Source organism: Thunnus thynnus, chromosome 17, assembly GCF_963924715.1.
Source record: "Thunnus thynnus chromosome 17, fThuThy2.1, whole genome shotgun sequence".
Lineage (NCBI taxonomy): Eukaryota > Metazoa > Chordata > Actinopteri > Scombriformes > Scombridae > Thunnus > Thunnus thynnus.
The window spans coordinates 26844825-26870064 of NC_089533.1; the positions used below are offsets into that span (position 1 = coordinate 26844825).

Sequence of the window (25240 nt, forward strand, 5' to 3'; positions counted from 1 at the left end):
AATATTGTACTTTGTACCCCATTACATTTATTTGACAATTTTAGTTACTTCACAGGTCCATATTTTAGATACAAAATAGATGATCAATAAATTAAATATGATGCAGTGTTATAGATTAAACTCCCCAACAGCATACAGAGCAGTTAAAATGTTCTCCATGTCGACCAGTTATAATGACTGCCACATCATTAGCTCCAGCAGCAGCAGATTTTCTTACGTCTTTGGCATCTTTGTGTCACTGAAGACATGATTTAATCAAAACTTTCCGCCCAACGTGGGGCTCGAACCCACGACCCTGAGATTAAGAGTCTCATGCTCTACCGACTGAGCTAGCCGGGCACTTGCAATGCCATCTGGTGGTGGTCATCACTTACTGTCAAAAGATTTATTAAACCGGTCCAGTATATGCAGAGTTGTAATCCTGACCTGTGTGTAACCACACAGTTCATTCAGCACCTGTCTGCTCGCTGTATTTTCTGCTTCTTTTTAATACAGAAAGGGTCTGTGGACTTTTCCAACCTTAAATCACGAAATGTAAAGGCTAATAATAACAGGATCAACAACTGCATATTCATTTTATGATGCAGATCTTGTCACAAACACAATGACAGAGGGGCTGCACAGTGACCAAACAGCCAAACATATCTGATTTTAAAATGCCCATCCAGTATCAATAAATTATTTGCTCTTAAAAAACATAATTAAGCTTTTCCACAGGCATTAAATAGTCAACCCCTATTCTTTCTGATTGGTTGTGTCTTGAAAACTGGGTCATTCAATTATAGAAATCCACAATAATTAGCAGTATAACAATGGTAATCAACGTGTTTGTGCTGCAAGTTTGACATTTGCACTTGATTGCAGTAGCAGTCACATGTGCTTTAATTCAGGAAGATGCATTTAATGACGCTGTTGTATGGTTTAAGAGACATACACGTGCGGTGAGAACACTATCACTTGCACTTGATCCTCTAAGGTCTCTAAGACTTGGTCTTTTAATGATCCTAATCAAGCTTATATTGTACCCAAAAGCTAGCGCCCAACGTGGGGCTCGAACCCACGACCCTGAGATTAAGAGTCTCATGCTCTACCGACTGAGCTAGCCGGGCCACATTGTTATGGGCATTATGAACAGACGTGACCACTGGGGGCGCTGTGGTCTCAGCTAATTTCATGACAGTTTTGCTATGAGACAGAGAACTGGACGGCAGACTAAAAGATATCGGCATGGGAAACAATCAGCGTCACTTATGAGATTCATGTTTCACTTCCATTTTTTTCTTTACTTTTCACCTTATCATTCAGTTTGGTCTTTACACCTATACTGAAACCTGCAGGTTACATATTTAGATAAATGATCGTTTTTAGTTTCTACAGTTGCCTATGTTCATCTTTTTTCCCCCCACAGGCTATAGCTTCCCATATCTGAACAAACTGCCCGCACTAATGAAACCGGTACAGGCCTGAATGCTTGACCCCTACAGTGAGGGGATCTGGTGGCTCTGTTATGCTTTGGGGGGAATTTTGCTGGCATGGTTTGGGTCCACTTGTCCCCTTAGACGGGAGAGTCACTGCAAATCAATACAAAGTTGTTCTGAGTGGTGTGGGATGGTCTTCATCCTTCCAGAAGAGCTCCAGAGACTTGTAGAATCAATGCCAAGGCTGAAAAACACCATTCTTCCAAAAAATATTCCCTTTTCCCTGTTTTGATGATGCTGGTAGAGAGTGCTGTCTTACACGTCAGTCCAAAACCTCCCATAGGTGTTCAACTGGGTTGAGATGTGGTGACTGTGAAGGCCATAGCATATGATTCACATCATTTTCATACTCATCAAACCATTCAGTGACCCTTTGTGCCTCGTGAATTTGGGCATTGTCATCCTGGAAGAGACCATCAGGATAGAAATGTTTCATCATAGGATAAAGGTAATGACTCAGAACAACTTTGTATTGATTTGCAGTGACTCTTCCCTCTAAGGGGACAAGTGGACCCAAACCATGCCAGCAAAATGCCCCCAAAAGCATAACAGAGCCACCAGATCCCCTCACTGTAGAGGTAAAGCATTCAGGCCTGTACCAGTTTTTCCTTTAATTTGTCACTCGTCTGGTAAAAACCTGGAGGAAGATAGAAAATCTGTGGTATTATTATTGTCATTATTATTTTACTCTTAAAACATAATGAAAACATAATGGAAACACCAAAAATCCTTTTTAAAACAATGAAAAGTAAAATCACGAGAGCCCAATTCGTTAGAAAATGATTATTTAGGCCTATTTCTAATTTTTTAACACAGTGACTAAATCATATTTACGTTTCCTCATAATTTGTCAAAATAATTGACAGCAAATATGTTTTAATGTAAATAATATAAAATATGTTATTAAAATGTAATAACAATTGTAGTAGTAATGCATATTAGAATGATTTGAAGGTTTTGATGATGAGTAAATGAATCCTCTGTTCTTTCCTTTGCTGACATAAGTCTAGGTACACCTTCAACTCAAACTTTCAAATAATCTTCATTTTTAATGTGATTTTATGTATTTCGGGTTGTTTGGGGATCAGTTGTAGGAGGATGAGGCAACTAACCAATCACATTACTGGGAAATAAAACCAGAACGAACCATTGGCTGAGGGAGTACACACATGTGTCTCCTGACGTCGCCGGGTTCCAACCAATAACATCCCTGATCACGCCCATTGGATGGGTTCGTCTTTATGGAGCTCATTAATATTCATTGAGGTCGTAGATGTTGAATTCTGATTGGACAAAAGACGCATGTGGGCAAATGAATTATACATCTGACACAATTACTGTTTTTCATCTTTTTAAAAGGAAAAAACAAGGATTTCCGGTAGGAATAAATTGCAAATTAAACACAAAGGTATTAAGGAACAAGAAGACTGTTTGAACCAGGACAGTTTTATTATCAGTTTCACAAATGGCGCACAGACAAAATGCCCCAAATCAGACAAAAATGTTAGCTTCAACATCCAAATGTTAACAAAATAATCAAGTTTGTCTTTGGCTTATTTCTGTTTTTCAACTATGAAAATATTTATTTAATATCTATTAACATCTTTTACTCTCATTATACCAATAAAATAGACATTATTTTATAACCCTGGCCACAAAATCCTGTTTCCCTTTCATTGTAAAGATGTACAGATATCAATTTACCTTCATGAGGGAATTCCATACAGTGCAAAAGTAACATATTGCCTCTTCTGTGACACACATACTGCTAACATTTGTTTAGTGTCATAAAGCATCACTATTCCTTTACAGTCTTTAAATAAGCTTTACAAGCAGTGTTGTTTAAGGAGCCAACTGGCACAACCCAAAATGTATTCAACTGAGCATTTCAGTGCACAAGTGATGTCAGAGCATGTGTGTTTTTAAATGACATTGTTCCAATCATAACTTCATTTTCTCATTTTGTAACATTTGTACAGCCAATTTGTTTCAACTTTCAGCTTGGATTTGCAGATATTTGTTGCAGTAGTGTTGTGTCAACTCTTACTTTTCAGAATTCAGGGTTCTGTGCATGCTGACACAGTCCACTGAAGATAACACACTTCTACACTGACTAACGAATAGGAACATTTTACAGCATGCAGCATTGTTGAGTTCTCAATTTTTGCAATAAGATTGTTCCAAAACTATTAGCAGATGAAATATTTTGGGGGAAAACAATTCTCTGTGTATAAAATTGTGTAAAATGCATTTAACTAATATGCAACACATATAGCCACTTCAGTTCTGAGTGAATGAGGGTGGAAGATCCAGCTCCACCAAAATAAAAGTAACAGAAACTGATCGCTACTCACTCTTCCAATATTCTTATTGATTAGTTTCAAAGTGGATAACTGTTATGCTGAAGCACAGCTGGACCATAAAACTATCTGAGCCTCCACTTTTCATTAGTGTCTGGTGTCAGCTGGCCTGTTAAATGACATTGCTACATGGGTGTGTCCTAACATCACTCTCAAACCACATAAATTAATTACATGTCACACACAATGTAACAAAATACCATCACACAGAGAAACAAAATCCTATGACTGACTTGTTAATTGCAGCCTACAGGCCAGCAGCCGCGTAACGATCTTCCCTTTAGTCTGTTACTATAAAAAATAGCTTTGGGACTAGAAATGTTCTCTAGAACATTTTTAAGAATCCTAAATTTGTCTGGTCCGAGTCATTTCAATATGGACCATTTGATCTGCTCCTTGGCCGACTGCAGAACCTGGAAAACACAAAGAAAGAACAAAAATATATATGTGAGATAATGTAGCCTGATTAAATAAAATATATATAAAGTATATTCTAGTGAAGCAATTCCTAATGAAAATGCATGTGATTGACACATTGATTGTGGGTTACCTTATAATCATATGAAAACTGATTGACCTTAATGTGTTGGCTGAGTTGTAGATATAATGGGAGTGACACTTCAGCACAGGCTTTAATCCATTATGTTATGTAACTCATAAACTGCATTATATACAATAGGACTAAATGGGCCTCTATAGGATATAAAGCAATATACAGTATGAGTCGTAAAGTGTACATGTCATCTATGAGATTATTTATAGTTAACTATTAAAGACCTGGTCCTTGGTTTTAAGCAATTTCATGCTGAGCTCAAGTGAGAGACAAAAGAAATGTTTTTGTTTGCTTGTTTTTTTTTTTATGGCGTCCATGCTGATGACAAAAATATATGATTGGAGTTTTTTCTGTATGACTTGATTAGTGTTGGAGTATCACAGTTCAACCACTAGATGTCAGACTGAGCATATTTTCAGGCAACTGAGCGACCATGTGGGGTTTCATGCCGTCATATAGGAGCACAACAGGGATAAGAACTGAAATATTTACCACCTGTTGTTTCATTACGGACAAAGAAAACATATACTACTTGATCTGTAATTTATTACTATCAAAATACAGCCAATTTCCAACAACAGAATGCTTTAATCACTAATGCAATTGTCTAATTCATTAAATTAACTAGAGGAGAGAGTATGTACGGTGAATTCAGTGTTAGCTGGACAACTTGGCACATACTTTCTACAAGTTTTATAACATGTTAAAACATTTTTCAACATATTTCTGTGAAATGGAACAGGAAATAACATTATAAGTAAAAGCTTGCAGTCAGTGTGGTTCGTGTTTAATATAGCTGCAATTATCAGCAGCATTCAATCTCACAGCTGTTTGAATTATAAATATATATTAATTATATTTCACACAATTTAATGATTATGAGAGTGTCTTTTAAACTTTAACGGTTGATTTTAAAAAGTGTAATGTAATGTAATTTTTCTTGTGTGTGTGTGTGTGTGTGTGTGTGTGTGTGTGTGTGTGTGTGTGTGTGTGTGTGTGTGTGTGTGTGTGTGTAAAAAAGTCAGTTATGGAAAAGTTAGTTGAATTAGTTTAGTTAGTTAGTTTCCCTGTATGTATGTGGGCTAGTAAATGGCTGATAAAAATAGTTTACACAGGGGACATGAGGGGGGGAATACGCTATCAAAGAGGCCGAGGTGATCATCTCTCCTTTCAGTCTTTTCATGATCGACACAAGTTAAATCAAGACTTCAACAGTGAGGTTGTTGTTTTGCATTTTGACAGCAGGGGGCACAAGGAGCTCAGGTAATATTCACTGCAGGGTTGCAGTCATGATCATACAGAGCAATGCTCTCATCTGTACCTCAAAGTTTTTTCTCCATTATGAGTACTTTTACTTTTGATACTTTAAGTATATTTTTCTAGTAATACATACTTTTAATATGGTGACATTTTCACTGAAGGACTTATGGAGTAGGCTGTTTTTACATTGCAGTGTTACTGCATTTACTTTAATGAGGGATCTGAATACTTCCTCCACCAATGATCAACACACCTCCCTGCAGTGCCATGGCCTCAGGTGCACAATAGAAACCAAACAGGAAGCCACTTGTAAAAGCATTGCTCCATAGCACAACTAGGGGTCAAAATGGTCAAATGGCAGCAATATATATTTGTTACCTACATATGTTTTACTGTCACAGCTGTCTGTTTGTTATCACAGTCATACAAACAGTTTGTCACTGTGGGATTCCTGTTATGAGTGCACTGTGTGCCATGTTTGTGTGTTGCCACAGCAACCTACGCCACAGATTTTATTTGCATCAATCATAACGCTCATACTGTTAACTATGACTATATATGACATAACTACTCATACTGCTGTTGTCTGGACTTTAGTGAGAAAAGTCAGAATAAACTCGTTTTCGTTTTCAGTACATCACATGTACACCTACATGTAGGTATGGAAGAAACAATTCAAAATCAGTTTCCCTGATCTCTAAATACTTCAAAATCTTTTGACAGTCAGTGTTGACTATATAATGTGGTGTGTAATATGACAGTAGTATAAGCTTTGTACGGCAGTGTAGGGCTGTCGTGAAGTTAGTAAAGACTTACGTTAGTGGTCAGAGCCAGTTTCTCTGTTATGTGCTGTCAGGGTTAAAGCAGCAGATAAAGAGAAGCTTAGAGCATGTGCATAAACACACAGAAACACAAAGACACACACACACACACACATACACATACACACACACTCCTCTATAAGCAACACAGAAACATGTCCATGCACATATTCACTCCTGCACGCAAGCCGTAAGACATCACACAAGCTACAGAAGAAGAATATCAGTAAAGCTTTCAATATGCAATAATTCAAGCATGCAATGTACAGGAGCAGTTCGATTGTGGTGATGGAATGATATTACAGTAAAATAATACACTGACTTTATGGCAGAGGAGGTCTCTGATCAGCAAAGCAATTTTACATCTCAAGAATTTTCTTCAGTTCATTTGTTCACAGTCGAGCCTGTTAGTGCTTTATGGTGCTTTGGAGATGAAGCCAAGCTAGTTGCTACCTTCCACTTAACATGCATGGTGAGCTAAAGTGTTAGCATACAGCCTGCTGAATATATGTAACTGACAGATGTCAAACTGCTACTAATCACTCTGTCAGAAAACAGTGAGCTTGTCTGCCATGAAGTCTGTGTGCTTCTGTGACTTATCAGGGTGTGTGGGAGTTTATACTATAGGCTAATGGTAGCAGAGAGAAGCAGCTGTAAGGTTTACATATGAATAACAGTATAGAAATGAGGTATACATGTGTGTGCCTGCTGCAGGATTTATGTGTGGATCTACCAGTTTGTCTGTATGAATGTGTATGCACATACAGTAACAACATCTAAGTGTGTATGTGAGTTTATGTGTGTGTATTTGAATGAAAAGTCTGTCATATCTGTTGACCTTATGGGGCCATTTTGTTCGTTTCATTTCTGTGTTTGTCTCTTAACTTCCAGTCCACAACGACGGCAACAGCAATTTAGTATAAAGACACAAGGTAATGATCTCAGGTTTGATCGGTCCATATAGCTTCCTCATAGATACAATTCCACGTCTACCGTTGATACGTGATTAAAAGACAGTCCGATAAAATGGCCGTTACCTTAGACATTATTTTCAACTAGCTTACTTTGTGTTATAGCTGTAGCTAGTTGTTTCTACTGTGAAGCACTGATGCTTAACATATCAGACTGCACATAAATGCATGCATGTTATTAACATATCGACATTATTTGCTTTGTTAATGCTCCCTCTGAAACTACATGTTAAATGCTGTGGTTTATCTGGCTGATTACAGCACAGATGGCTATTCGACCTTTATACTGACAGAGGAAATTTAAAATAAATCAGCTCCACAGTCAGCTAATTGTTGATTCACACAGCTAATTCTTTTTTTATATAAAAAATTTGTGGGGGCATTTTATGCCTTTATTTGACTGCGCCAGCAGAGCCAGGAAACAAAGAAGAGAAAGATGCAACAAAGGTCCCCAGCTGGACTTGAACTGGGGACGTTTTGGCTCATGTTGGCCTCCAAACCCCCAAACCACAGAGGTGCCCCAAACACAGCTCATTCTTGATTATTGAATCATGACTTTAACAGTATAACAAATGATTACCTGATCTGGCGTTGTACAGAAGAACGGAACTAATTAGTAGCTGATGTTTGTCAGATTGCCATTGAGGAAAGTCTCACTCTTTTTTTATAGAAATCCTAAACACTGGGTAAATATTAATATATATATTAATATATAATAAATGTCCACCTGAAGTGGTCACAAGCAGCAGAATTCAATTAACACAACACGACATGTTCCCATTTCTGGCACAGACAGGAAGTTAAAGGACAAAATATTGTGCTTCCTTGGTGCATATAGTATAACTATCCACAATACCATATGTGTGTCTCTGTATGTGTGTATAAGTGCAATTACTATATGTGTGTATGTGTTGGTGTCTATTTGTATGCATGTGTGCGCATCTCTGTGCGTGTGTGTTACCTGGGCCACGCTTTGTTCAGTTAGTGGGTTTTCATCCGCCTGTAAAAGAAAAAAAAAACATTATTGTGTGAGAGAAAGATGCAAAAGTCATGCAAAACAATTGATGCACACACACACACACACACATAACATGGAAGCAGAGCACTGCAGCAAACTCCATTAGCATTACATACTGTAGATCAGTGACATTTAAAGCATGTTGGTTAGCAGCTTGGCCAATCCCAACTCATATTAGAATTTTTCCACAACAGAGAGTTTCATTCCAAAACATCACATACATACTCAGTATATTTAAAGGATTAATGCCTCAGTGATTACTCGGCCAGTTGGTGATATTTCTGTCTGTCAGTCCTTCTGGCACAGTTTTGGAACAAAATCACATTATCACCAGCTCAGTAATGGAGCATGGTGTTAATAAGAGAATGTTTGCCCTTGCAGCACTGTCAGATAGAAACGATGAGTATACTGCATGCCAAAGCAGTACATTCACCTGTTCACTGTATGTTTTTTTTAATTTCTGCAGTAAAACTGTCTTTTGTCATTTGTGTCATTTGCAGACTGACTTTAAGCCATGTCAGATACTTTGCTGCTCCAGCTACAGTGCTCACCTAAATCTAGCAGTGGTGGAAGAAGTATTCAGATCCTTTACTCAAGTAAAAGTAGCAGCACAACAGTGTAAAAAATACTCCATTATGGGCAAATGTCCTGCTTTCATACTCTTACTGAAGTCAAAGTACTAGTACAAGTATTAGCAGTAAAATGTACATAAAGTATCAAGAGTAAAGGTGCTCATTGACCCCTGTGAGTGTTGTATTATCGTATAAATCATGTTATTGGATTATTACTGATGCACTCATGTATAGGGAGTATTCTACTATTAAGTGGAGCTGTTTTGAACTACTTTATATACTGCTGGGTTGTGTAACAATCTACCACATTTTGTAATCTCATCATATATTTTGCATGTAAAATCTTAATTAGCAGAGATGCTGGTAACTACGGTTGTGAAATAGATGTTGCGGAGTAAAGTGAAACATTTGCCTCTGAAATGCACTTAAGTAAAAGTATAGAGTACTATTGAACGGGAATACTAATAGTAAAGTGCAAGTACATAAAAGTTGAACTAAAGTACTGAGTTACTTTCCACCACTGAAAGCCAGCAGTACACTTCAAAATTCAAAATTGAATTTGCTGTGTTCATTGCATGCGTTCAGTTCTATTCTGCTGTTGGCTGCTCTTTTGGTGCCAGCTGATGTCACTCATCAGCCAGTGTCAGAGGACCAGTTCAGTATGCCTTTCACCAGTAGACACACACAGATTTTTTAAAGCATAACAAGTCGTGAATTTTTGGTTGACCATCTGTTGCAGATCAAACTAAACATGGTACTGATCATTTCCTGTGCAACTTCTGGTGAAACAGGAACATCCTGATGATCTTTAAAGAACAAGTTGAATCATGAATAAGTTTATGTGAAAAATGAAATAAATACTTTCAGAAACAGAGCAGTAATTCTAATAACAGGGATGTCACAGGTCAGGATGATACAAAAAGAAGACACAAAAAGGAAAGCTGAACCATTGAGGGTTCTTTAAAAGAACATGAGAATGACTGTGACTTCTGACCTTTGACCTCCTTCTGATCTCCTGTTGGGTTAATAGTAAACAAAGTGCTTCATCATGTTAGTTTGGTACAGGTGAATGTTGGTATGAGTCTGAGATTTAAAGGATAAGTCTGATGATATTCTACATTTTTCTTACTGTCACCAAATCTCATGAAAAGACCAAAACCAACAATGAATTGGTCTACTAACAAGTACTGTGTGTGAATCAAAGTGTGACATAGAGCTCCATTGTTGTTCAAAAACTATTAAAAACACATCAATGAGCCACACTGTTGCACTGGGTGACATGTTCCTTCGTTACCATGAGCACACAAGCTGTAGTTTATTTTGATTCAATCCCACACATACCATCCTACCGCAGGAATACTCACTAGAGCACCAAATGTGTATTAATCCACCACTGAAAATAGTCCCCAACAAATGCACTGTTTCCTCCTGCTTGAGTAATGTTTGTTAAAACTACAGTGCCCAGCTGTTTTAGGACATTATTGAGCCTTTTTTAAAGTCACAGCAGGGTAGAGAAGTTTGAAAGTATTGTGAGATTTGTTGACAATAAGAAAATATCACAGGCCTTATCCTTAAAACCCGTTAGTCAGCGTGCTCTCTCACCATGCATATACCTCATCTGTCTGGCCCATTCCTCCTTCATCTCCTCCCTGTCTGTCTCACTCTCATTCATTCATCCTCTCTTTCCACTTGACTATCTCTCTCTTTAACTCTCTCTCTCACCCTCTGTCTGTCTGTCTGTCTACAGCAGCTGGCTCCTGTCTGTTTGGCCCTCTAGGTTACCGGTGATGTAATCAAACAGGACGAAGCCATAGGCTGGCTCTGACATTAGCTGACACCAATCAGAAGAAGAGAGACAGGGAGAAGGAGAGAAAGGTAAAGCAGGTAAGAGCAGGCAAGGGGCCAATGAGAAAAGCTGTGGGAAGCTACAGTATGGATCATTCTGAACAGGCCAAACATTTTTTTTTCAGAATATGACATTTGTTTTCTATTTGATTTTCCAATGATTCAAATCAGTAAATAAATTGATATGGTTGGTATTCGTGAATGATTGACCATCATCTTACCCTGTAGTTGACCTTCTGTAACACCTGCTGGGGGTCACTCTCCAGGATCACCCTGGCAACGGGACAAAAGCAACCAATCAGAACTGAGTGCAGCACAATCTGTACATACTGTACTTTAATTACACAGACAGGCTTCACTATTTTGTCCATATGCAAAAGTGACTACCAGAGCAGAAAAATATCTTAGACTTTGCAACTATTTTACCAGCCAACAGGATAAAACACATAAGTTGATTTGTTTGAACGTGCCGTAAAAAGAGTTGGAATTAAGTTAGTATATATTAGTCTTGGTCTCTAAATGGCTCTTAATAGTATATCTTTACCCCATTCATTCTTACCCTCCATCAATGATTTCATCCACAACAAGGAAAACTCCTTCCATGTTGTCTAGTAAACACCTGCGCTCCACATTTTTCCTGCAGGAAAAACACAACAATTAGCCACAGACCACGTTACTGTATAGCTCTTTGGATATAGCGTCACACATTTGAGGATAAGGTAATTCTTCCAAAATCGCCATTTCATATTCTCTGAAAGCTGCTTTCATCTCTTTTTGGCCACATGGGAACAGTAAAACACGCTGCAAGCACAATGTTAACATTTTATTACAGAATAAAGCTGATCTGCTAACACATTAGCAAACAATTGCCTAATTACACAGACACAGAGCAACATTAGCATCCATTTGGAGTCATGTTTCTGGTGACCAGATAAATGTAAGTCCAATATTCACTCTGCTTTTAGTTCTGTTTTGGTTTGCACTACCTCTGCTATGTTCACCAACTAGTTGCTGGGTAGGTAGTGTACAGTGGGTTTAACAGAGCTTTCCTGCTGAAAACAGTTGCCTGCTGCAGATTGCAACAAGGTTGATGACAACAGTGAGACTTAATAAAAAAACAGTAAAGCTGCAAACCATAAAACCAAAACAATGACCTGAAAGACACTAAAATATTGCATAGAGCTGAGAGGAACTGCAGAGTCAGGCCATAATTCTCCATGGATTCATCACTATGAGCGAGCCCTTTCACATGACACAAAGTCATTTGACCTATTGCTCAGATAATGTGAGGATGCATGAATTGAGCAGTTTAAATGTGTAAATATGCCCTCTGTCCACATCTCTATTGGATTCAAATTCAAACTAAAATTCAAATTAATATTTAAATCAAAATGAACCAGGTCTAATTGGCAGGACAAAACAATTTGTATTGTAGTATTTGAAAAGAATACACTATGCTGGCATAGAGAACAATTACTATTCAAGTTTAAAATTGATTTTATACTGTACTCTAAAATCTGGATATTTACATATTGAACAATGGAACTTAGAATAGCCTATAATCTTTCATACTGTATTATAATATAATCTCTTCATGCCTCTATCGCTCACACTCTGCATCACTACTGCATCGGTTCCCATAGCAACTATATCAGCCGCTGATTGGCTGGTAATATTGCAGTCAACAGTGAGGGATCCTGGTGTGCAACATGCACACACAAACACACACAGACTGAAACACACACAGACAGCTTTGCAAACTAATCTTGGTTGAATAAATATCTAAAAATGAGGACTGGGTGTCATTTTGTCATCATTCAGCTCCCTTGTTTGTCAAATATCATTTTGTAAATGGAATCAGGTCAAAAAATACACACTTCTGTTGAATTTTACATTAAATTCAGCACAGGGACTTATTATCTCCCTGAGAGGCTCTGTTGGAAGGATGGCAGTGTTAGACTGGAGAAGTGTGTGAATCACCACATGACAAAAAAAGCTCTAACATCACAATGATGGATGTGGATGGAGAAAAGTCTGAAATTTTTTTCATCTTGCAACATAACTGAAGCTGCAGACACCACAGAGAATTGTTTTCATTTAGAACATGAATAATCATTTAATTAATCCAGAATCATTTATGCTTTCACATTTTTTAGGCTTGATACGTACCTGAGAATCTGACTGAGGGAGTCAAACAGGCAGTTCAGTACGGACATCAGCATCAGCTAAAGAGGAAAGGAAGAAAAAGAAAAAAGGCAATTTTAAGAACACAATTTTAAGATAAGAACACTTGTTTTTAAAGTTGCATTAATTAGACTTTTATGGCCACTTGGAAACTCTACAACAAGCTAAGAATCACACATGTTTATTATGGCCTAAATCAATGCAGCGTTAATAATTTTTTAACAATTGACACTGCTAAGTAGTGTTTTTGCACTACCACATTTCTCTTTTAGCTATATTTAGCATCAGTGTCAGGCTACTTAAAGTCACATTTTCAATCCCACTAATCTCATGTAGTGAGGAATATCTTCAGGCTCACAGATGTCTGGGGAAAATCTCTCCAAAAAATACTGGGATAACAGCACCTTCAAAATCCTCAGGCAGCCTTTTGACTGCCTGAGGCCACCTGCAGTTGTTTTTTGGATGGGTAAAAACAAGAATATCTCCAGACCTTCACAATATGAAACAACAATCCCTGAAAATGCCCTTAATTAAGCATTAATTTACCTCTGAAGACACACAAAGGAGTTTGGTATGGTAAAGAGACATCAGTTTGCCCATTTATTTGAAAAGTTGAAACCTTAATACCTTAAAAACACCTTTATTTCAAAGGCACTTAACAAAGTCAATTTAAATGGTTACATTACTATCTGAAACACATCAATGTTCCTTCATTACCATGAACATGGGCACTGTAGTTTATTTTGAGTCAATCCCACATGCACCATCCTGCTTCACCAAATGTGCATTAATCCACCACTAAAATAGTCCCCTACAAATGGAGTGTTTACTCCTGTTTGAAAAACGAACTTTAAAAACGACAGTGTCCAACTGTGTTAGGAAATTACTGACCTTTTTTAAAAAAGAAACTATATATTTGTGATCTGTTTTCTGAAGATTTACGTCATCAGTACCAATGGGCTTGAGGCTGAGTAAGGAAATCAGAAAGTATTGAGAGACGAACTAATGCATTGTTGGTTTTGGTCTTTTCATGGGATTTGTTGACAATAAGCCTTATCCTTTAAGTCTAAAACCTTGCTAAAGGGTTGGTGAGCAAATCTCTGTCAGCTCTAGGGGGTCCTATTCTGGATATGAACACGACATATGACCTTCCTGCAAAGCTTTAGAGGGTGTCTCAAATCATTTTAATCTTCCTTTTATTATTTTCTGTAAACAGAAAAAATATATTGTTTTGGCAGAGACAACTGAATGCACCCTACCTCATTCTCCTGAGCACTTCCCACCACATAGAAGAAGAGATCTATACTGCTCTTATAGACGATGGTCATCCCCTCCAGGAAAGCTATCTCATCTACAGAGAGAAGGAGAGAGGGATGGGTGAAAGATGAAAACTAGGACAGGAAAACAGATTTAATAGAACAGCCAATAAAAATACAGAGATGCATGAATAGCAGGCTTTTTTTGTTCATTCAGGTAGGCTACGGGAGGAGAAAAGAGAAAAAGATGAAGAAAGAGATGGTAAAATGATGAAGGAGGGAGGGAAGGAGAAAAGAGAGGGTGAGAAACAGAGGGAGCAATAGGATACATTAAGGAAGGGAAGAGCAGGATAAAGGGATGATGAGGTGGGAGGGAAGGTGAGGGGATATAGCATGACAGGGGAGAAGAAAGAGAAGAAAGAGAGGAATGAAGGAGGAGTTTAGAACAAAAGGAGGAATATACTGGGTTGGCGATAAGGAGGCCAGGGGCAGAGACTCAGGTATCAGCTGGGTAAAACTGTTCGACTTAAAACCCTTCTGCCCTGAAAATGAAACTTCTGCAGGGCCACAAAAGGCAGCAGACAGTGTGTAATGTATTAGTAGTTTAAAAGTCAATAGAAAACACAATTTTCTAGATTTTCAAGGCTCACACTAACACTGTATTATCATGGTTTGGCTCCATAGTTGAAACCAGGATAATGTAAAAACTGCTTCAGGCTGGTATCATGGACAAGTGTTGGGCTACTAGACAGACGAATAAGTAACAGATGACATTGGAGACGTGTGTGAGCGTGAGTGTTCAGTAGAATACACAGGGAGGGCCACATGCAGCATACACCAGAACAGACACACACAGAGTGGAGCTTACTGTCTGCTTTGTGAGTCTTGTTGAAAACGTTCCTCTCAAAGTTCTTCTGCTCCTTCATGGAGGGGTAAAGCTCAGAGTCATAGTACTGAAACAGACAGGATGGATGGACATAGAGCTAAGTCAGAGAACATGGACATGAAGGGGTGGATGAGCTTTGGCGCTAAAAATGCTAGGTTGAAGGAATAGCTCAGAAATATGGTTATTCTGGCTCAGAGTTAGATGAGAAATCCCACATCTGTCCTTTAAATATAAATCTACACCCAGCAACTGGTTAGCATAGCTTAGCACAAAGACTGTTAACAAGGGGAAAAAGGCTAGCCTGGCTCTGTCCAATGATAACAAAATCCACTTGCAGCACCTGTAAATTGTTGCCAGGCAACTAGCGGAGTCTCCAGGAAGTAACCCGTCCTGGCCGAAAAATAGTCATGCTCAAAACCCCCTTTAAAGCACAAATTTGTTGTCTTTGCACTTCAGTTTTAGATTAAATAAACTAAATGTGATAATTTGTGAGCCTTAGAGGTTTTGGAAGGGGGACTTTGTTGCTGGTGCGATTTTATTTATGCACAATTATGAGGTATTGTGCAGAAAAAATGAAAAAAGGAAAAAATGCTACATATAAACTGTTGTAGGCAACAAACAGAAAAATGTGTTTCTGCAAAACCCTGGATTACATTCAATGACATGAACAACATTATTTATAAAACTCATTAATCTAACAGGTAATCCCATAATCCCATTAAAAGTTGAATTTTATTGGACATTTCAATCTGTAATGTGAAACTGTAGAAAGTACAAAAGCAAAGATTAATATACATGAAGGTTTTATGATTTCGGAGAGGTTTGTATGTGTGCGCCTTTATCAACAAAAGCCACAAAAATTTGCATTCTCTGTTGTTTATGGAACATTTACAAAAGTGCTGAAAGGTGAAATAAAGCCTGATGTTCAGACGTTGTTCTGTGTGCAAAGGAAGCCTAAATAACCTACTTTATACAGCATTAGTTTTCATCAAGGAGTGGCTTTGTGGCTTCTTCTTATTTGGCGTGAGATTTGTCTGGACAGCGTGAGACAGTGCCTGAAAGCGGCTGTCTCACAACAAAAGTGTCAGAGTTGGAAAAGTGCTGTTTCCAGTGTTTGTGCTCAAGTAAGCTGGCATTAGCTTCATATTTACCATGAGAGTGGTATAAATCTTCTCATCTAAATCTCAGCAAGACAGGAAATATCTGTATTTCCAAAAATGTCGAAATATTCCCCCATGAAGAAATGTAAAACCTGTCATAGTTTTACAATTATAAACCCAATGGGGAAAAAAACACTGAAGTCTGCCAAGGGAATGCACTTTTGCGTAAATGTGACTTTGACAAAATAAATAAAGACAACAATGTGTTCCTTGTGATGGATTACCTAACTTTTTTCCACAGTGTATTAAATGAATTGAAACTTGTGTTTTATATGCTTTGGATCATGTGATATATATGAGATTTGTTGTTAATGGGTTAAAAAAATGAAAAATCACTGGTATAATCCTTTAAACTTACCTTTGACAGAAGTCTGTTGCCATCATTGTCAAGAATGAAAACAGCTTTCACTGTGTAGAGAGAAGGTTCCTGCAACAAAAAACAGAAAGAAAATCATAAATATTTAAGCTTTGCTGAGTCACCTCAGAAAAACATCTAGGACGGGCAAAGTCTACTTCATAATACCAGCTACAGTCACAGTCATTCCTCCCACACCTGGTCAACATGTTGTATCAACATTTATCATCCAGATAAAGTCTCCTTTTCCAGCAACACCCTGCTTTACATTCCCTCTCATGCCCAGTCCAACCAGTTTCTACACATGACCCCAGAATGCATTCACAGGTTGTTAAGTTATTTCTCTGAAAAGTTTGTGCTTTAGTTCTGGTCAGTCACACAGGTTTGTTTTACACTTTTCCAGAAGAAATGACCAAAGAAATTTCTAGGGATGCATGATAATATCAGCACGTCATTGGTATCAGCCAATAAAGGCTTTACAATGAAATATCGGCATCGGCCCAAAATGAACGTTTCTGCCAATATGACAGGCCGATTCGTCGCCTTCTCCTCTGCCACCTGGCTGTGCTTCCACCGCAGGCTCCATTTAAGTCAGCTACCCTCCCAGCGAGCCCTGGCTCTCCATGTGGATCCAACCAGAGCACCGAACCCTGGCTTGTTATTCAGGTTAGAAGAAGCAGCTGGTCTGTTGGGCAGCTGAGTGAAGTGGAGCCTGTGGAGGAGGTATCGGGACCATCAGGGTGAAACAGTCCATGGAGGAGCTGCTGTGTTCGGCTGCACAGATAGAAAACACCTCAGCTGACAGGACGTACCACTCTGTTTAAAAAAAACCCCAAACTTCTTCATTTTTTTGGTTTATAACGGCAGTTGGCAACCAGCTTATTATGTGCATTACCGCCACCCTCTGCTTCTGCATGTGGACCAGAGATTAAATCCTACACATTAATCCTGTCTGTCTAATTAACTCAAAGAAAACTCTACTGCTCCACCCACTCAGCAGGTTCATTTAAGTTTTAACCAGAGCTCTTGAACTCCAGTCTTCCTAAGTTCTTCCTTCATATATTGCCTTTCTTGATCATACTTAGTACAATCTATGATTGCATGTGTAATAGTCTCCTCAGCCAGGTGGAAAAAATGTGTGCGTATATCGGTATCGGCATCTGCAATTGGCCACAATGACTTGGAAAATATCTCATATCTCACTCATCCATCCGTTGGTCTCTGCGAAGAGGTTTCAGATCCGGGACAAAGTTCTGTTATGCACTGACTAGCATAGATTCACAGTCAGAGTGTATCACAGAACTTAGACCAGGAACTAACAACTTCCACTGTCCTTCTATCGCCATTGTTACAGTGAGGGGAAGGATGAAGATGATAAGGAGGAGGAAGATAGATAGATTGATCCACCAGCATGCTAGCACAAACTATAGCTTAACCTGACGATGGTGATAGATCAAAAGTTGGGAGATCACTTAAATTATTGGGATTCATCCTTTAGAAACCATGAGAGTCTGAACCAAATGTTGCGCCAATCCATTTAATAGCTGCTCAGATATTTTACTGCGAAACTGAAACTTTCAGCTGCTGGTGGTGCTAAATGCAGGATCAACAAAGACATCCTCTGTGGAACTCAAATATCTGTACCATATTTCATGATAATCCATCCAATATTTGTGGTGATATTTCAGTCTGGACCAAAGTGGTCAGTTCTTAGAGCCACACTGCTTGGTGGCTAAAAATATTGATCCTCCTGATATGTGCAATATATTTAAAGGTCAAAATATCAGCCAGTCCACTTTGAAACCTGAAAATCATTTTTCTTTTCACTGACTGGCCCAACAGTCTTCTTCATCATCCTCTCAGCACAGCAAGGGTTACTTGTTTTTTGTGAGACTGGAGCATTGCCTGTGCATCAGAGGATCCCAACCAACTGACTGACCCCTAATTTTCATAATCAAAGTTGTCAATATGTTTGTATTTATTTTGCATTAATAGTTGGCATCACTGCTGGTAGGCCCACTGTACACAGTGATGTACAGACTTGGATTGGGCTGCACCAGCTATTTGTAAATCCATCACTAAGTTTGTGTGTAAAGTCATTCATTAAGTAAGTAACATAATAACTTTGAATCTCAAATTTAAAGCCAATATGGGTGAGAATCCATAGTCCATGACATCTGGGAAACCTGATATGTGATATGAGTGGAAGCTCCAGAACAGATACAAAATTGACCTTGTTGTGAGATAACTTTATCAAGTACTAGCTAGATTTGTAAATCACTTGCTAGAAAACATCAAGAATGTAATCAGGAAGTTACTGTATCATCACAAACTATAACACAACTTCCAAATGTAACAGTTTAAGGGGGCCAAGTGATGCATTAAACTTACAACAGACAATGTGTGTTTCAGAGTTATTGGCATAATGTTTTTGCAATTTGAGGCATGTTGCTTTACTAACTCTAACATTTTAGCATTATCTTGCAAAAATCTGTTATGACATTGGTTAATTAACAGTACCCTGTACAGTTTTTGACCATCAGTAGTGCTATGGAGCAAAGATTTTATGAGTGGATGCCTGTTTTGTGTTTTGTTCACATGCACGAGGACGTATCTGCACACATGAGGGAATGCAGACGACATGATACAGATATCTGCTACCGGTTTCACACGTTAGCTAATAGCTAATTGACAGTGATAACGTGCCAAGAAAGGCAGTGAAGAAGACTGCAAGCTAGCAAGCATTGATGTAAACAATGCACGACATACATATCTGAATACTTGGCTTTGCCAGTGGTTCATGGGGAAGGAAAAGCATTCAACCCATTTGTCAGGACTCATGGATACACACGATGTGGTTTGGTGAGTGACACTTAATACAAATATAACTTTTGTTTGCTTATAAAGAAACTCAACAAAGCACCTTTAAGGTTAGTGTTGACAGTCATTGTCACAGTTTGAGAGTGAGGCCTGCACACTATAACTCCTCTACTAACATATTATATTCTTATCGATGAGTTGTCAGATCAAACATGTCGCTCATCTTCCATACTGTCTGTTTTACTCTTCAATCTAAATGATTTGCATATTAGAGAGCTAGTTTTGTCAGTTTCTTCATTCAGCTATGTGTCAGTATGTCTGGCAGTATAGTAAGTATAAATATGTAAGAACTAGTTTGTCTGGTGCAACCTGTTTTAATTTAGTGATGCGTAAATCCCCACATAGGAAACCCTCATGTAATAACTAGAGTAAGTTTGAAGTTAGAAACAGCTGCTGATTCTTGGTTCTGCCCTGTCCTCAGGGGAACAGCTCTTTACAGGACATGATGGATTAAAAACACCTGATCACTCAATTATTTACTTTAGTTTAACAGCTTAATGGCTAATATATAAATGTAACAGTATATTGCAAATGTCAGAAAATTAGGGATAACTCTAGAAGATCAGAGTCTCTCTTGTCTATGAAAAGCCGACCACTGTTTGTTCCCTGCAAAATGACAATAATAAGAATCCTTTATTCAAATGTAACACCATCAACATCAACACCGTCCATCAACAGCCTTAGTCTCAGTTTAAGCCTACAATGTCAAATGTAAATGTTAAAGGGGAAAACTTGTGTGACTGCTGCACTCACTGTACAGTAAGTCTCTGGATCAAGATGACAGCTAAATGCCTGAAGTGCAAAAGTTGGCTGTTTGGTCTGAACATAATGAAAGATTTTCACTGGTGTGCATGTTTATAAGTAGGTCATGGATGCAGACAAAACCAGAGGACCAATTTAGATGTCTGGAAAGTTTTCCTCTAACTAAAAACACATAAAAGATTGTAGCTTCTTACAATTTGGACTCGGCATTTGTCTTAACAGCAATTTTAATTTACTTTTCAACTTTTAACACATTATTGGACCAGATATGCAAACAGGACATTCTATGCATTTAGTTGATGCTGCAATACTGAATAACTGCCAGTGGCTGAGACCTGTTTCAGGTCAGTTTCTTTAACAATGACCTTCATAAAAGAATATTAAATGATGCAAAAAAGACTTTCAAACTATAATTTTTACTGGCATCTGCTTTTCTGAACAGAACCAGACCACAAACAGTCATTCTATTGTTTAAAACCCCTGTAAACTAGAGGAGAACCTTACTTTTCAATTGAAGAAACCAGCATTAGAACGCTTAATGAGCTGAAAGTCTAAATTTGGCACAGGCTTTGATGCAACAAAATACAACCAAAAGATTAACAGCACAAAACAGGGAGAGGGAGTTATTCTACCAGAGCAAATGTAGCAAGATGTCTTAACTTCGGCAAACACTAGCACAAATTACATTTCCATCCAATGGTTTTTATGAGCATTTTTGCGCATAAAAATACCCTGAGTGGAAACACCAGAAATTTTAAAAAGTTTTTACACTTTTACACTTTAAGAATTAGCGCCACAAACTCTTTATCTCAGTATTCGCAAAACAGCAGTGAATGGAAACGCGCCTTAATTCACATTTTCTTTTGCCGATGTTGTGTAAATTCTATTACAATTTGCACTACATTTGGAAACTTGGCTTATGCTACTTGTTAAATTTCTACTTGAATATTAGGTGATCCATTTTATAACTTACAGCCTCTTTAATAGCGATAACTTTAATAGTTTTTCTTTGTTTGACATTTGTCAGACAAAATTGGAAGACACATGCTTTCCCAACAGTGCCATCAGTTTTAAATGCGTTTTTCTCTGGAAGTTAACTTATTTTTGATAGCTGTATTTGTTTGCATGATGATTACCAACCTATTTATAACACCACAGATCCAAAAGCTGCAGACTGTCAAGTTGAAAAAATAACCCCTGATGATGTCATTTGGGTTATCTCAGCTTGGATACTACAAATTAATATCAGAAAGCCTGCATTGCAAGACGTTAACCTTTATTTATTCAGGGACGTTTCACTGAGAGGAAGTCTCTCTTTTGCAGGAACACCCAGATCACATTCACACAGTTACACACACACCTGGAAGGTGAGCCTGATCCACTGAGCAGCTCCACTGGAGCAGTTGGGGTTAAGGGCCTTGCTCAAGGGCACCTCAGTGGTGGTAATGAGGGAGGGGCAAGCGCTGCTTTTTCACTTTCCCCACCCAGATTTATCCTGTTGGTCTGGAGATTGAACCAAAGACCTTCCGGTCACAGTTCCCTTCTCTAACCTTTAGGCCACCACTGCTACTGAACTGCATTATGGGAAATGTAGGATCCAGGGTTTTTGGAGATTGACCCATACTAGAGAGTTAAGGACAGGATATATTTTGGCCTCTGCTGCAGCACAGATTTTGATCATTCTTTTTTTGTCTCTAACAAACTCCCCAACTTTACTGAAGTGCATTACTAAATAGCTTGAGTTGTGCTTTAAGCAACATTTTGAATGTAGGTCTTTTACTTGAAATTGATTAATGTTACAGGATGGGAAAGCAGGACAAGTTTCACTCATTATATCGATTGGCTCCTTTTAGGGGATTAAATTATTATCTATAATTGGGTTATTACTATTCATGCATTAACATGTACACATTTTATTGTTGTGGGTGGTCAAGATGATCAAGATCAATTTTAACCTCAGTGCAAGTACTCGTTAACTCCTATAGTGTCCTATTGTGTCAAACAATGGTATTGTTACTGACGCAATAATGTCTAAGTAGAATTTTAATGTTGTAGTTGGTCAGGTGGAGCTACTAACTACTGTTGGTTAGTTTAACATTTATAAGATTATCACAGATTTTATATGTAAACTATTTACTTGTGAAGTAACTCACTAAAGCTGTCAGATAAACACAGTGGAGTAGAAGGAGCATCAAATGGAAATACTAAGTAAGCTACAACTAGAGTAATTGTACTTCGTTACTTTTCCACCACTGAGAAAAAGTGAAAAAAGACAAAATGAAACAAAGACATTTGAACAGCTAACTGACATAATGACTTACACATTTTAAAGTCGGGAAAATTGGAGATTAAAGACTGACTGACTGAGAATGAGGCTGAATAAATGGTGCGCAAGGCAAACGAGGAGAGAGCGAGAGAGAACGGTGGACGTGGCACCTACTCTGCTCTACACGTCAACCGATCTGTGCACACATGCTGAACACAAGCGCACATTTAAAAACCCCGGACGTGCTTTAACCAAACACCACACACTCCTCTATTTATCCTAATGTGTGGTAAAGATAGGATTGTGTCTCTTCACTGGTTTTGTAGCGGTGATCCATGCAGTAACTGAAGCTTTGGCTTATAGTAGGCTACTGTCCTGTTGCGCTCTGCACTGGACTCTGTGTGGATAAGTGGATAACAGCTGTGGCTCAACCGGTGTATTGTAATAGAGTTAACTTAACACCCTAATAAGTTGCTCGCACTGTAACCAGAACAGACCATCTGTACTATTTTTACACGCACAGAATGAAAAAAGTGTGTCTTTTGAACGCGCTGTCTGGCTGCATGTGAAACACTGTCAGGTCAGGCCTGCGCGTCCACAATCGCACAACATGACGCCCGCTGTCAAGAGTCAAACTCACAGACAGTATAAGCATTAAAGAATAAATAAAACCTGTTACTGATTTATGAACAATCTGCAGCAAGCCCCCCCTCCCTCCCTCCCTCCCCCTCTCCCTCCCCTTCTCTCCCGTATTGCCCACCACAGAAACTGCCATAATGCAACAAATGTCCCGCACGCTAATAAAAACATTTTTAAAAATTCTATAAACTGCCGTGCACATTACCAGCCCTGCTCCTCTAAACCAAAACGCGTTTCCCGAGTCCGATAAAACGGCGGAGAGGCTCACCAGAGACGTGGAGTCCATCGCTGCCGCCTGCCGCCGTGCTCGCTCGGTGTGTTGACGTGGACAGCTCTGAGCTGTCACACCGAGCTCACTGCTTCTTTTTTTTTTTTTTTTTTTTTACGGAGCCGCCCGGGCGCGCTCCCCTCCCGCAGCAGCCAACCGGATAGAACCACAGGAGCGCAGAGCCCACAGCAGAGCGCGCTCCCGACACTTCTCCGCCTCTAGCTCTCACAATACAAGTCACTGTGCTTCCTCAGAGGCTTGTACATTTACAGTTTACTGAGATTACAAATGTTATGGATAACTGTAAAGTATTATACATACAGCATATAGGCAATATTATATTGCCTATATGTCTGTATTTTATATGTTTACAGGGTTAAGGATAAGTCATGAATATAAATCCTGATATTGGGTAGCTATTTATCATTAATCTATAATTGAAACACAAAGGCCTAAATCAGACCCCTTGTTGTACTGGGTGACATGTTCCTTCGTTATGGTGAACAGGGGCATTGTAGTTTATTTTTGGTTCAATCCCACATAAATGCTAACTAGCATGTATTAATCCACAACTGAAAATAGTCCCTAACAAATGCACTATTTTTTCTTGTTTGAGGGATGTTTGCTAAGAACTACAATGCCCAGCTTGTACTGAGCTTTTTTTATTTTTTTTTATTTTTTAAAAGAAACTGTATATTTGTTATCTACATCTTCAATAGGAGACATTGGGCTTGGGCCTGAGGGTCCCAGAGAGGGAAGGGAAGTAAGACAGTATTAAGAGCTAACACATTATATATTTTGGTGAAAATAAGGCAGCCTTATCCTTCATATAAAAGATATGTTCAGTATTGTGCAAAGACTGTCTATGGGAAGGAGAGCACCTCTAACAAGATTTTGAGTTTTGTTTAGGTTTAAGGAAATGCTTGAACTGAAATACAAAAGGTTCCAGTACTCTCAGCAGCCTGTAAGATGCATACAGAGGATTTGGTGGCATGAACTATATGAAAGAATCATTACTTTGAGGGTAGAAATGACAAATTCCTCATACAAAATACTAGTAGTGCCATATTATTTGCCTCCTCTCACAGCTTGTTTTTAGCAGGAAGCAGGTCTGTGTTGCCCAACATATATTGAGTATGCACTACTACTTATCACTGAGTAATAAGTAATAGTATTCAGTAATCAGAAATCGAACATTCATGTTCACATTCACATTCATTCTTTTCCCATAGTGCTGCCTCTATGGCTGGCGTTAGCTTTTTGGTTATGCAAGACATTGCAAAGATAACTAGTGTGCATTGGGCCAAGGCTGGGTTCAGGTTGAGGTAAGGCAAAAAGATGTTGGCATAATCCCAGCACTCTGTAACAGTGAGTAGTGACCTAATTCAAGCATCAGTTTGTAGGGTTCATTTTGCCTCAGGGACACAACAGAGTGGCATTTGAGCAAACCAGCCAGCACTTGGATTAAACAGAGGTGTACTCTTGACCATTTGGTCACTTGGACTGACCAAAAACTATTTTCAGGGCACTTGGCTGTGACATTAGGGCAAAATATGAAGCATATAAGTATCCTGTGTGAAGGAGCACTCCATAAAGTTGGGGACTAGCAACAGAGTTGGTTGAAATCAAAGCAGTAGAAGCGCATATGTCTATGTCAAGATGCAAAAACAATTTCTCATGATGCAATTTTATAGTATTTTTCATTA

General features: G+C 38.5%; 1 protein-coding gene, 1 long non-coding RNA gene and 2 other non-coding genes across 7 annotated transcripts; all 4 read right to left on the reverse strand.

Annotated features, from left to right (window-relative positions):
* Window positions 1-266: 266 nt before the first annotated feature.
* On the reverse strand, window positions 267-339 carry trnak-cuu (transfer RNA lysine (anticodon CUU)). Its single transcript has one exon. It is a non-coding gene; the product is annotated as a tRNA-Lys (tRNA).
* A 697-nt stretch (window positions 340-1036) lies between these two features.
* Window positions 1037-1109, reverse strand: trnak-cuu (transfer RNA lysine (anticodon CUU)). The gene has a single exon. It is a non-coding gene; the product is annotated as a tRNA-Lys (tRNA).
* A 1794-nt stretch (window positions 1110-2903) lies between these two features.
* copz2 (COPI coat complex subunit zeta 2) lies at window positions 2904-23642 on the reverse strand. 4 transcript variants are annotated; one of them, XR_010924300.1, is made up of 10 exons: window positions 23535-23641; window positions 16723-16791; window positions 15187-15271; window positions 14322-14413; window positions 13048-13103; window positions 11438-11515; window positions 11100-11151; window positions 10756-10864; window positions 8405-8443; window positions 2904-4251 (listed from the first exon to the last, which is right to left on the reverse strand). XR_010924300.1 is itself a non-coding variant. In XM_067571238.1 (10 exons), the coding sequence occupies exons 1-10, from the start codon at window positions 23550-23552 to the stop codon at window positions 4204-4206; spliced, it is 570 nt and encodes a 189-aa protein (XP_067427339.1). In that variant the 5' UTR covers window positions 23553-23634; the 3' UTR covers window positions 2904-4203. The 4 variants fall into 4 exon arrangements, 2 of the variants coding, with proteins under 2 accessions (XP_067427339.1, XP_067427338.1); XM_067571238.1 differs by lacking the exon at window positions 10756-10864 and adding an exon at window positions 6468-6500 and having other exon boundaries at window positions 23535-23634; XR_010924301.1 differs by lacking the exon at window positions 2904-4251 and adding an exon at window positions 6482-6500 and having other exon boundaries at window positions 23535-23642.
* On the reverse strand, window positions 5323-6461 carry LOC137168583 (uncharacterized). Its single transcript, XR_010924303.1, has 2 exons — window positions 6220-6461; window positions 5323-6184 (listed from the first exon to the last, which is right to left on the reverse strand). It is a non-coding gene; the product is annotated as an uncharacterized lncRNA (long non-coding RNA).
* Window positions 23643-25240: the final 1598 nt, after the last annotated feature.

Bases quoted from the DNA above. Each gene is read 5' to 3' on its own strand.
- copz2 (XM_067571238.1), bottom strand. The intron at 11,516-13,047 runs GTACGTATCAAG...TTTTTCCTGCAG, and splicing joins TCCCTCAGTCAGATTCTCAG to GAAAAATGTGGAGCGCAGGT. The intron at 11,152-11,437 runs GTAAGAATGAAT...TCCCGTTGCCAG, and splicing joins GATGAAATCATTGATGGAGG to GGTGATCCTGGAGAGTGACC.